Source organism: Halichoerus grypus, chromosome 1 (assembly GCF_964656455.1).
Source record: "Halichoerus grypus chromosome 1, mHalGry1.hap1.1, whole genome shotgun sequence".
Lineage (NCBI taxonomy): Eukaryota > Metazoa > Chordata > Mammalia > Carnivora > Phocidae > Halichoerus > Halichoerus grypus.
The window spans coordinates 29,207,964-29,221,224 of record NC_135712.1 but is presented as its reverse complement, the minus strand read 5'-3'; the positions used below and the strand labels follow the sequence as shown (position 1 = coordinate 29,221,224).

Here is a 13,261-nt window from a genome sequence, read left to right as displayed (position 1 = left end):
GATGATTTGCTTATACTCTGGATAAGGCCTAAGACTTGGTACTAGATTCACTAACTGGAAAAATCTAAATATGCTGCTTCAGCTGGAACAAATGGGCCAGAGTGACATAAATGTGTAGCTGTGATTTAAGGGCTTCTGTATATCTGTGGATCCTCGGGGCACTGGGGAAAGTGCAAATGCTGGGTCCATTATTACCAATATGGGGGCTATAACCCAGGGAAGGCATGGGAACGAAAGAGGGTAGCAAGCTCAGAAAAATCAGGAATGTGGTTAGATCTGAAAATCTTGCTGCCAAATGAAGTCACAATGCTTTGGCTTTGGGCACAAGAAATTTCCTACAACATGATAAACTCTTGAAAGTGATCAGAAATAGATTTACATAACAAAGATAAATACTTGGGTCTGACAGTAGGATTAAGATGGAGTGACAGGATTTAGTGAAAGTACGGAACAGAACAAGATAACTGCTAATGAGGTGTTAGCAGAGCATGAGGACACTGGGCATGTGCATTATGGGGGAGGGGAGTCAGTGTGTAAGGAAAGGCAAAAAACAATTCAGACGACTTCATTAGAACTCCTAAGAATTCAGGGAAGCATGAGAGTGATTAGATTGTGACAGTGGTGAGGTTATGCTAGCCAATCCCTCTTTACATTCCATCATCTGCTTGCATTCTCCTAAATATGACCAAAAAAAAAAAGTCCAATAATTTTTTTAAATTTTGGCAATCTTTACAATTTCCCTATGTCTGAATTCAACATGGAGTTCCAAGACTAGGGGTGCCAGGTTGGAGCCATCATTTTCTCCAATCTGCCACTAAAGTAGAAATAAGCCAAGAAGACTCCTCAGGAATCAGGGAGAAGCAAAAGACATTTATATTAACTTAGAAGCAGGCCTTGATTCATTCAGGCATGTCTTTTCCCCTTTACCAGATGGAAGGGGCAGAGAAGTTTGGTCTGTTTAGGTCATTCATTCCCTTGGTTTCAAGGAGGGTCAGGAGAGTAGATAGGGCTTTTTAAATTTTCTTTTTATTGTAATTTAATATACATACACACAAACAAGAGCGTAAATCTAAATATTAACTAATTATTATAAAGCAAATAGCCGCTTAGCTATCACACCCATGTCAAGAAATAGCACCTAGAAACCCCTAGCTCTTACCTAATTACCAGCTTCTCCTTTTCCTTTAAAAATAATAACATCTTTTTTTTAAAAAAGATTTTATTTATTTATTTGACAGAGAGATAGAGAGCACAAGTAGGCAGAGCAGCAGGCAGAGGGGGAGGGAAAAGCAGGCCCCCAGCTGAGGAGGGAGCCTGATTCGGGACTCGATCCCAGGCCCCTGGGATCATGACCTGAGCCGAAGGCAGACGCTTAACGACTGAGCCACCCAGGTGCCCAATAACATCTTTTAATAAAATAATTTTTTTGCTATTCTTTACCTTCCAAGGATGCCTCCCAAAACATAACAGTTTAGATTTGCCCATTTTGGAACTACATATAAATTGACTCATATTTCATGTATGCTTTTGTGTATGCTTTTATTATAAACTTGCTTTTTTTATAATAATCCAAATTGGGTGTGATTCATTATCCATTTTTATATGTTGCAGAATTGATTTACTAATGTGATGTTTACGTAGAAATTTTGCACCCATGATTATAATAGAGAATGTCCACAAATTTTCTTTTCTGTAATGTCTATCATCTCAAGTTTTGACATTTTTATGATAGCTTTTAAAAAAGGTTATAAACAGTTGCCTACATTTTATTATTCTCTGAAACCGTTTGTGTGAAAGTGGTCTTACTTTTCCCTTAATTGTTTGGTAGAGATGAAAAAATTTGCCTAGGATTTACTTTGTTGGAAGTCTTTAAATTACAGTTTCTATCTCATTAATAATTATAGAACTATTCAAATTTTCTTTCTTAATTTGTCAGTTTGGTATATGCTTTTGCTTTTGCATAAAAATTTTTCTATTTTATATATCATACCATATAATCATACATTTTCATATTTATTTGCATAATATTGTTCATTATATCATAATATGATCAATTTCATATCTGTAGTACCTGTAAAACTATCTCTTTTTCTATTTAATTTTATTTTTTTAATATATATATTTTAAAGATTTTATTTATTTATTTGTCAGAGAGAGAGAGAGCTCAAGCAGGGGGAATGGCAGACAGAGGGAGAAGCAAGGTCCCCACTGAGCAAGGAGCCCGATGTGGGACTCGATCCCAGGATCCTGGGATCCTGATCCAAGCCAAAGACAGACACTTAACCGACTGAGCCACCCAGGTGTCCCTTTATTTTATTTTTTTAAAGATGTTATTTATTTATTTGAGAGAGAGAGAGAGAGCGCTGTGCGCGCACCAGTAGGAAAAGGGCAGTGAGAGAGGGAAAAGCAGGCCCCCCGCTGAGCAGGGAGCCCTGCGGGCTCGATTCCAGGACCCTGGGATCATGACCTGAGCTGAAGGCAGATGCTTAACCAACTGAGCCACCCAGGCACCCCTACCAGGGGCCTGTTGTAAATTACTGAAATTCATTGTGCCTTCTCTCTTTGTTCTATTTTTTCTCCCCAAGAATATATTAAATTGGAGGGTGATATATAAAGTCCAAGCACTCTATATTCCTTCACTACATGGAAAGAAGGTAAAAATGAGATATTTTACAAGCCCCGTGTAAGGGTTTCAAAAATACTTCCCATACTCTATGCATCAGGTAACCTGCCGTAAGAAAAGTGACTCCAAACTTACCAGTTTACTTCCCTGGAATTTTTCTATCTTCTGGATGTTGGACTGTAATTTTTTACTGATATCCCAGCAAGGATATTAGTCCAAATTATCCAATTCACAATTTTGGAAGGCCCCATAACTTTTTTAACATGTACAACCAAATATGGACAAAAACTCCTGGTAAGTAGAAGATGCACTCACGGATAAGTATTCAAGGAAAAGGTAGTCTGCCAGATATGTGTTGACCCCAAGTATCTCATTCAGAAATTCCTTGAGACAGGTGCATATGCAGCATCAAAATTCTGTGTCCCTCGGGTGCCTGGGTGGCTCAGTCGTTAAGCGTCTGCCTTCGGCTCAGGTCATGATCCCAGGGTCCTGGGATCGAGTCCCACATCGGGCTCCCTGCTCCGCAGGAAGCCTGCTTCTCGCTCTCCCACTCCCCCTGCTTGTGTTCCTTCTCTAGCTCTCTCTCTCTCTGTCAAATAAATAAATAAAATCTTTAAAAAAAAAAAAAATTCTGTGTCCCTCATTTGCAATGGTTGTGAAAAGATCAATCAAAGGTGCCAACAATGTGGCATCTAGTGGTAAGTTAGATTTGATAGGCCAGGTCATCAAAAGATGTTGAGAGTGGAAGATAATAGAAACAGTTTTTATTAGGAAAAGCCAGAAATGCAAACAAAAATAATAAAAAGTATGAAGAGCTAATTCAAAGGCCATAGGCAAAACTGAAGTTGGGATTTCAGACAAAGAACTGCAGAGCAATTGGGCAGTAGGTGCACTGTGTGGGGGGAAAGCTAAGTTAATATAAAGGGATAAAGACAAGGAAGGCTTGAGAGGTTGAGGTATCACATTCGAACTATGAACCTCTGGGCACTAACTCCCTGTGATACACAGGTAACTTAGATTCCAAAGAAGGAGCAGAACGATACCCACAGAGGCTCAGCCCCCTGGCATGTAGCCATAGAAGCTGAAAAATTGTCCTCTGTGGCATTTACGGCATTTGTATCTCTCACAAAGGCATCGGTATGAATCTCCACAAGGACAATTCAGAGGACTATGGGAGCAAATAAATTACCTGGACCAAAGAGAAAAGAAACCTGAGGAAATAGGGAAATCAAAACAGCCTGAGCATCACTTCCTCCTTTCTCCATGGTAGCGCCATATCCTCCCCATGCCCACAACCAGAGCACATGGAAATTATCAGCTGGTCAGAGCAACAAATTGGTGACACACAGACTCTGGAATCATAAGACTTCAAATTCTGGCTCTGCCACTTGTGACCATGACCCTAGCTTCCCCATCAGTAAAAGGGGCATGATATTTATTTTATTTATCTCATGGGGAGTTAGAAGAATGCCATAATTCATTCACAGAAAGCATCTAAAACACTGCCCAAGGTATAGGAAGTGCTCAATAAATAGTAGGATCATTAATTTCAAATGAGGAAGGGGCTCAGGGTCATCTAAATTCTTCCTTGAGAGTGTCTGTCCAAAGCACTCTGGCCTAAACTACCAATAGCCCATTAGACATTTTCAGGAAGACAATTAAAAACCATAGAGAAATTATGTCCCTACCTCCAGGGGAGGGTATTCTCTATCTGTGCCTGAAATGCTGTGTTCAGTTCGAGTTGATACACATCACAGTGAGAAAGTGGAGAGAATGGTAACCTAAATATGGCAGGAAAAGGAAGCATGGGAGAAACTGTGATCAATCAAAATTGTCAATAGCATGAACAAGATGAAGTATTTTTTTATCAAGTTTCCATTTTTTAGGATAATATGACAGCCCTTGAAACCTGAAGGAGGTAAGCCGATGGCAAAACCTGGCCATTTGACACCACAGGACATCACGAACTCTGAGAAATATCGCTTGTGGGAAATAGAATCATTTTATGATTACAGACTCATCGTCACTTTACCCACTACTCTTTCTCCTTTCATGTTCTCCTCTTCCCCAATGTCTACATCTTTTCATTTTCAACTAATTAAGCAATAAATCCTACATTGTTACCATTGGTATCGGAATGGATGACATCCACAAACTTGGCATCAGTGTAGTCTAATCTGTCATTAAATGATTTTCCAGAGAATTTTGGCCCAGCAGGGTCAAGACCTGAAATTCAAGAAAGAAACTATCAATCGATTAATTAATTCCTACTACAGTGTTTATTAGATCATATGGTTGCATTATTATTAAATTATAAGCATGTCTATATAGTTTTAGCTTAAACTTGTAAAAAAAACTAATATTAAGATAAATGAAATTGGATGAATAGCAAGTATCTTCGTTATTTGAATGATACTTTTTACCAATAGTCAGAGTTTATCAACAATCTAGTGTTAAGGCACACTTAGAGATGCCTCAACAAAATACTGTAGGTTTTATTTTTTTAGCATTTTTATTTAAGAAGTACTTAGGGGTAAACCGATAGTAGCTATATAGTTAATAATAAATAACTACTACTGCCCTGAGGGGGATGGGGGGAATGAATAATATCCTGGTCCTGTCTTGAACCTCATGCCTTACTAGTACATCCCAGATATATCTGCAGTTCTAAAATGATTTTTAAGTGCCAAATACAATTTGGGCTCTGGCATAAAACATATTATTATCTTATCATTCATTTTTCACAAAAGTTTCCCATATACACACAAGAAAACAAAAATGTATTAAGAGTTCCATGGAATATAGATATTATTTCTGGTGTATTTGAAATTTTATTTATTTTTTTTAAATATTTATTTATATGACACAGAGAGAGACAGCACAAGCAGGGGGAGCAGCAGAGGGAAAGGGAGAAGCAGGCTTCCCGCCGGGCAGGGAGCCCTACATGGGGCTCGATCCCAGGACCCTGGGATCATGACCTGAGCCGAAAGCAGACACTTAACCGACTGAGCCACCCAGGCATGCCATATTTGAAATTTTAAATAGAAATTCTAGTCTCATGACCTACTGGCATGTATCAAAAAGGCAAGGGAGTGGGAAGGAGGTAAAATTCAACAACTTGAGAACATCTATGCAATGGAAGGTAACAATCATCTCAAAAAGGATATTTTAAAAAGTAAAATATAATGTTGCTCATCTCAAACCCTTTTCCTATCCCTAGTTTATTTAGCCCACTTGACTGAGTGAGGCAGAAACTTCTCTTCTCATAAATAATTCTGATGTAGAACTACCACATTTGCTGGACTTTTAAACCCTGATGATTGCTTGGCCTGTGGATTCAATCTAACTGGACTAATGTGTGAGTAAACACACCTTAACATAAAGTAGGATGACTATGGTGGTTGAAACAGAATGGGCTTTGGGTGCTAGAAAGTTTTGTATAAATCCTGGCTTAGCTGTTAAAAACTTTTTGACCCCCTCCCCCTACATTCATTCAGTTAACCTGTTTTCACATCTATATAATGGGGAATAACATTAAAACCAATCAGAATAAGTAAGTAAGGTATACTTAAGGTTGTAAAGATCCTATCTATGCAATTCATTCCCCTCTCCCCTCCCCCTTTGCTTAACTTAACACTCTATTACTTTTATTAACACTTGAAATCATTATAAATATTCTATGGACACAGATCTCAATAGTTGTCAAAAAGCTGAATTGATTGGGGAGGGATACGATCTTTCTATTCTAAAATCACCACCATTCCTAAGTGGAAGCATGAAAATCTATGTCAGCATTATTTGGTTACTAAGCTTTCTGGATGCAGGAACTCTGTTAAAAAAAAAAAAAAAAATATGAGGGGTATCAGGATCTAGACTCCTTCAAGCTTGGGTATCAACTCCTGATTCTCTCTTCTGGTGTTCAAATAAAATTCTTAAAAGAACTGAAATGTGTCAAAGTTTGTGAAAATTAAGTACATGGTTATATAGTTAATACATGAAAAAAGTTTTATATTTAATGGGTCATATTTTCCTCTGGATTGTTACAATAATGTGTCCTTAAAATTCACGTGGGGTTGCAGAAATTGATCTTCTTCCTCCCATTTTTATAGGAGTATCTCAACTCTGTTAAGAACTAAACAAGAAACAAGACTTTAGAATCTAACTAAAACAAAGACTAGCATTTGAATATAATACAGAAAAAAAATAAATGTGCATCATTTCTACTGCTTAATTATTATGCCAGATAACTTTTAAATAAAACAACTTCTGATGCCTTAAAGAATGTTAAAACACATTTTATCAAAAATATTTTACCTGTTATTCTTCCAAGTTGACCTTGAAATATCTTTCCAACAAATCCACTAATATGAGCCCCTAAGCTCATACCTATGAAATGAAAATTACCAAGAGATGCTCCATGCTTCTGCAAGTGAAAATGCAATGTTACGGTTTTCATTTCAGAAATCGCAAATTATGCCCTGTGCATCAATATTCTAGAATTTATTTTTTTTTCTAGTTTAATACATTTCTGGGAGATGGAGGATGGGATTTTATAATTTGAAAACAACAATATCTTTGTTCAACATTTTCCATAAGATATCTGATTTTTCTCTATACATTTTTAGTAATACCAGTACATTTTTAAAAACCTTTGTTATCTGTTATCTAAACTAGTATATGCAAAATAATACATTTAGTTAAAGAATTTTGTAATAATAGTAGTAGACATTATAGGGTACTTACCTTGAATAAGTGTTTTGTAAATCTCACATTTAATATTCACATTAGTCCTATGAGATATTTATTTTTATCCTACTGTTTCAAACTATTCCTGGCACTTATTAAATGTTGAATAACATGGTTTGATAAAAAGTTGCCCAAAGCTACATATAATTATTACTGTAAGGGAAAAAGATGGACTTCAAGTCCAGACCTGTTTAACTCCAAAATATATACTAATCTGCCTCCTTGTTTTTTTCTGAACAGATTGTGTCAAAATCACTAGGAAGACTGAAACAGTGTGAAATGAGGATGCTCATTTCAGAGATGTTAAAATGAGACTCATGGATTTGAAGTGTGATCATGGATTCCTGAATCACAAGCTGGAGAGTCATGGAATCCAATCTTCCAAGCTGAAATTCTGAACACATCTTAGGGGCTTGTAGAAAGATGTGGGACATTTACTGCCAATGAGAAACTAAATCCAGGCTTTCCAGCCACAGGGTGTTAATTTTCTTCAAATTCCTCAGAGCAATGCCCAGAAACCCGAGGGAGTATCTCTCTCAACTTTAGTGTTATTGAGCTTTTCATCCTTTTTCCTAAATATAAAGCCTTTTCCTAAATTTCTATATTTTACATTTGTATTTCCCACACTTTGAAGTACATGTTATTAGAGAAAAGACCACTGCTGTAAGCAAAAATCAATTATGTAGTTTATAGACTATAAGAACAGATGAATTACTTCCACTGTCTCTCTAGAGAGACGGTTTGGTTTTGTCCAAATTTGGGGATGTAATAATTATACTGATCCTGATTATATTCAATGATTATTATATGCCAGGTACTGGTTAAGAATTAATTTCATTTAATACTTATATAAAATATTGTTATAAAGTTTCATTATCCCCAATATATAGCTAAGTAAATGAGGCAGAGAGATTAAGCAATTGCTTAAAGTCACACAGAAGATAAGAGATAGATTTGGTCTTTGAACTCTTCCAGTCTGACTCCTAATGACTACATGTAAACTGCTTCTTGGATCTGGTAAGCTTGCTCAATTTCAGGAGAGCCTTGGAAATTCAGCACAACACAACTCAAAGCAGATGTCAAGCTCAAGAATGTTCCAAATCAGAAATCACCCTTCTTTCTCTCAAGTGCTCATCACCACCACATCTCTCTCCAGAACAGACACTGATCTCCATATGGGTTGACATAGTAAATGTAGATCATTCAAACTGCAGATGACCTAAAACTGGCCTGAATGTTACCTGACACACTGCAACCCTGCACCTAAATCCTGGACAAAATCTGAAGACTTGCCTCCAAAGTTGGCCAGAAGTATGCTACTTTTCAAGATGTTTTTCCCTCACTTTTACCAATTCACACTTGATTAACTATAAATATATTAGCCATACCTTAGGAAAGATGTCTAAAGAACCTAATGATTATATAGTTTATCCCCTTGGTCCACATGGAATTACTACCCTAACATCAAGTCAGTATAGGTAGAGTTAAAAAAAAAAAAATTAAAATCTTAAAAGATTTTAAGACAAAACATAATAACTGAGTCTTTAAGATATTTTTTTTAAAAAATAAGACCGTTCATAACTAGGTATGGAATTTATCCATTTACACAAGTTAAAGATGGCTGTATATGTTAGCATATCAAAGAATAATTCTTTTTTTTAAAGATTGTATTTATTTATTTATTTGAGAGAGAGAGAGCACATGAGAGGGGGAAGGGTCAGAGGGAGGAGCAGACTCCCCGCTGAGCAGGGAGCCCGATGTGGACTGGATCCTGGGACTCTAGGATCATAACCTGAGCCAAAGGCAGTCGCCCAACCAACTGAGCCACCCAGGCGTCCCTCAAAGCAATAATTCTTAATGTGTATAGGAAAAAAAGTATTTACCTTGCTACCACTTTGTGGTATTGCATAAAACACTGTATATTGTAAAACACATATAATATATAAAATTCTTACCAAAAGATTCCGAATGTACCCACTCAAACTCACAGCAACTTTTCTGGTGTTTTTAACTGCTCTGTTGTAAAGAAAAGTTGTAGCACCCCGGTTCCAGTCTACTACAATTATGTTTATATCCTCTTGATTCAACAAAATCCTTAGGAAGTTCTGAAGCCATGTGGGAGAGGAGCCCGTTGGTCTGTATCCATGAATAAGCCAGACTGTTTTCTTGCTTATACTGAAATTAACATTAAGTGAGTTATGCTGCTCAAACAGTGGCTCAGCACAGTTGAGGTTTTTCCTTGTATACAACATCAAGGAAATCTCCATTTGGGGAACAAACAAATCTTTGAAGGAATCCTTTATACTTAGATGAGAGAATTCAAGGCATGATCTTTTATTCTCTGAAATAAGAAAAAAAAAGTCCGTCAAGCTGAGTACTGGGATAGTATTTGATACAGTTCCTATTGTTATTACAAAGAACAGATTTGAACTTGGAGGGAAGGTTTTATTTCATCAGTATTTCTTTTTTTTAAAGATTTTATTTATTTATTTGCCAGAGGGAGAGTACAGGCAGGGGGAGTGGGAGGCAGAGGGAGAAGCAGTCTCCCCACCAAGCAAGGAGCCGGATCTGGGACTCGATCCCAGGACCCGGAGATCACGACCTGAGCTGAACGCAGATGCCCAACCATCTGAACCACCCAGGCCCGAGCCACCCAGGCCCCCCCTATTTCATCAGTATTTCAACATAATACTCTGAGCAACTACAATGTTTAATGTGTTGATTATGTAAAAAGACCCTTTGAACAAGAAGCATCCAAAATTTTTAAATAAAATATAGAAAGAAATGTGATTGGTTAAAAGTTAAAAATTATTTTTTATCTGTACAAAATAGCAATGGTGTCACTTAAAATCATTAATATTGTTAGTAAAGGGACGCCCAGGTGGCTCAGTCAGTTAAGCATCTGCTTTCAGCTCAGATCATATCAGGGTCCAGGGATCCAGCCTTACATCAGGATCCCTGCTGGGCAGGGAGTCTGCTTCTCCATCTCCCTCTGCTCCTCTCCCACTCCCCCATTCATGCTCATGCTCTCTCTATCTCTCTCTCCCTTTTTTTCTCTCTCAAATAAATACAATCTTTAAAAAATATATTGTTAGTGAAGAAAGTATTATGCACACCAATAGAAGTAAATAAATTGATTATGAGCTTTAACAGAAATTCTGCAGAATAATATATATGGATAATAATCATTCAAGAAAATATATTTAACCTAACTAGTGATCAAATAAATACAAATCAAAACAAAAGGTATCATTTTCTTCCTATCAAATTAAACAAAAAAAATCATTTTAATACTTAATACTTCTGAAGGTATATTTAACAAATATTCATATACATGGATGCTGAGAGCATAAGTTGATACAACATCCTTTTGAAATTGAAATTATAGGGGTGACTGGGTGGCTCAGATGGTTAAGCGTCTGCCTTCAGCTCAGGTCATGATCCCAGGGTCCTGGGATTGAGCCCCTCCTTCCTCTCCTTCTCATGCTCCCCCTGCTTGTGCTCTCTCGCTCTCTCTGTCAAATAAATAAATAAAATCTTTAAAAAAAAAAATTGAAATTAGATGGTACACATACAGAATCCTAAAATATGTGTTCTTCCTTATTTTCTTCCTAGGATTTATATTAATGAAATAAATAATTTGTATTAAATGTAAAGACATTAATAACTGGGTTATGCATAATTGCACAAAAACTTAAAACACCTGGTGATAACCAGATAGTATTTTCATTGATGTGCGCATCCTATGTGTCTGCCTACCTATCTACCTATCTATCCATCCATCTATCCTAGAAAGGAGTAGGGCAGAATGAAATAACTAAGCCAAATCAATAGCAATAGTCATACCTAGGCAATGAAACAAAGGCTGCTTTTTAATTTTCTTTTTCATAGAGTCTCAAAATTGTAATTTCTTTCAAAATAAGCATATGATCCTAATTTTTTATGAGCATATGCTTGTATTATTTCTGGAAGTTTAACTTATTAAAAGATTTGGGGAAATGATATGTCAATTTATATCAAAAATTCACAAAATTGTTAATATAGTTCATGCCAGTAATTCTACTTCTAAGAATTTATCCCAAGAAAATAGTCATTTAAACATAAAAATGAACTAATATATATTATTTTAGTACTGGAGAAATAGAAGTGATTTAAATGCCTAGAAACAATGACATGATTAAGTAAACTACAAATATATTTAATAAATATAAATATATGTTTTGTATACACATATTTAAAACCACAGACATATAATGTATATTTGATAAATCCATAATAATATGCACAAATTACAATCTACCTTTTAATTTGGAAAGTATATATATGTGATATTGTCACAATTATTCAGAAGATAAAGGAGGAAGGCAGTGAAGGAGAAACAAGTGAAGGAGAAGCACAATTAATTCCCAGGTTAACAGGTGAGAGATACTTAGACAAGTGAAAACTTTGAAACAAATTTCATTTGTCCTAAGTACTAGAGAATGAGGAAGTGGAGAGGAGAAATAAATCAAACCACAGTGCAACATCACACTATACAAATTGCATAGGGAATTGTGTACATCCATCTTTCCACAATCTGAACTGTTTCCATCAGCTGAAACTCTGAGAAGGCCAAATGCAATCAATATATCTAAACTGCCAGTCCACTCCAAGCCAAGGTAGATTTTACCTGGCCCTGGGATGAGTAATGAGGAATAAAAAGTAGGATCCCTCTGATAAAGTAAGGGACAGAAATCACTTGAAACAATCAACAGAGCAATCTATTATCTATTGCCAGATGTAGAAGTAATTGCAGAAAATTCAATAGCACTCTCATTAGAATACAAGAAAAATCGTGTCTCAAAAATAGGAGGACACTAAGAGAAAATATGTTGAGGTAAAAAAAAAAAATAGCATAAAATTAAAAGTGGAATAATGAGATACTAAAATTCAAGAAAAGAAAAAATGCAATTGCAAAATAAAAATTCACATTGCATGTGCTAAAACATGGAATGCTAACCTGGCAGTAAGAAATGAAGGAAGGAAGATTTCAATTATGAAGGGAAACACAGATATGGGACAGGAAATGATGATTCAAGTTAAAAAATCATCACTGCTCCCTCGGAGTGGGAAGGAATTAGAGAGGGAGAGGGTTGCAGTTACAATCACTAAGGAAATAATTGCATACCATCACAATACAGAGAAAATCAGTTAATCAGACTCACCAAGAGGCTTCCTAGAAACTAGTTTGGGTTTTGATGAAAGAGAAAAATATCCTAAAAACATCAAGGCAGAAAATCCATGTTAAAATAGAGGAATGAAGTCATGATGACTTCAGATTTGTCTTCCAAAACAATACATTAGACAAGATAAAAGTTTGATGAATGAAAGTTATAAGTGAAAAAGTTTGTGGCCTAATGATTTTATATCCTCCCTAAAGTACACCACTCATAAATAACATAGTACAGTTCCTAACATCATTGCTGTTAAATAAATGCTAGATTTATTGAAGACAAGATCCACAGAAACTCATAGTATAAGCAGATAGAAAGTTCGCAAGGAAATAGGTAAGACACCAATATAAGTGTATATATTATAAAACTGAGTGAAACATACATGCAATATCAAAAGGCATTCTTATTCAAATGTTTGCTAAGAATATTTAAATATTAGTGTAAGTCAATATACTAATAAGATGGGAATACAGGTTAAAAGGAGTATAGAGAAAGCAAGTGTGGTACAAAAATTCCTTAACTGGAGGATTCAAAAGATGTCAGCTTTTTGAATTTTAATAAATAGATAAATGTGGCTTTAAAAAGATACTGAAAACCTTAAATGTTAACCACTGTACTATATAAAACAGTACACATAACTTTGTACACACTAAAAAAAAAAAAATAGCAAATAGTGTAT

At 35.9% G+C, this 13,261-nt stretch overlaps 1 protein-coding gene across 2 annotated transcripts in view; it reads right to left on the bottom strand.

Moving 5' to 3' along the window:
* LIPI (lipase I) overlaps window positions 1–13,261 on the bottom strand; it is a 68,717-nt gene that overhangs the window by 30,908 nt on the left and 24,548 nt on the right. For both annotated transcript variants that reach the window (XM_078059997.1, XM_078060000.1), the window contains exons 2-4: window positions 9,325–9,710; window positions 6,938–7,046; window positions 4,748–4,849 (exon numbers count right to left, since the gene is read on the bottom strand). In XM_078059997.1, the coding sequence (XP_077916123.1) occupies window positions 4,748–4,849; window positions 6,938–7,046; window positions 9,325–9,636 (523 nt within the window). In that variant the 5' untranslated portion in view covers window positions 9,637–9,710. The remainder of the gene's footprint in view (window positions 1–4,747; window positions 4,850–6,937; window positions 7,047–9,324; window positions 9,711–13,261) is intronic.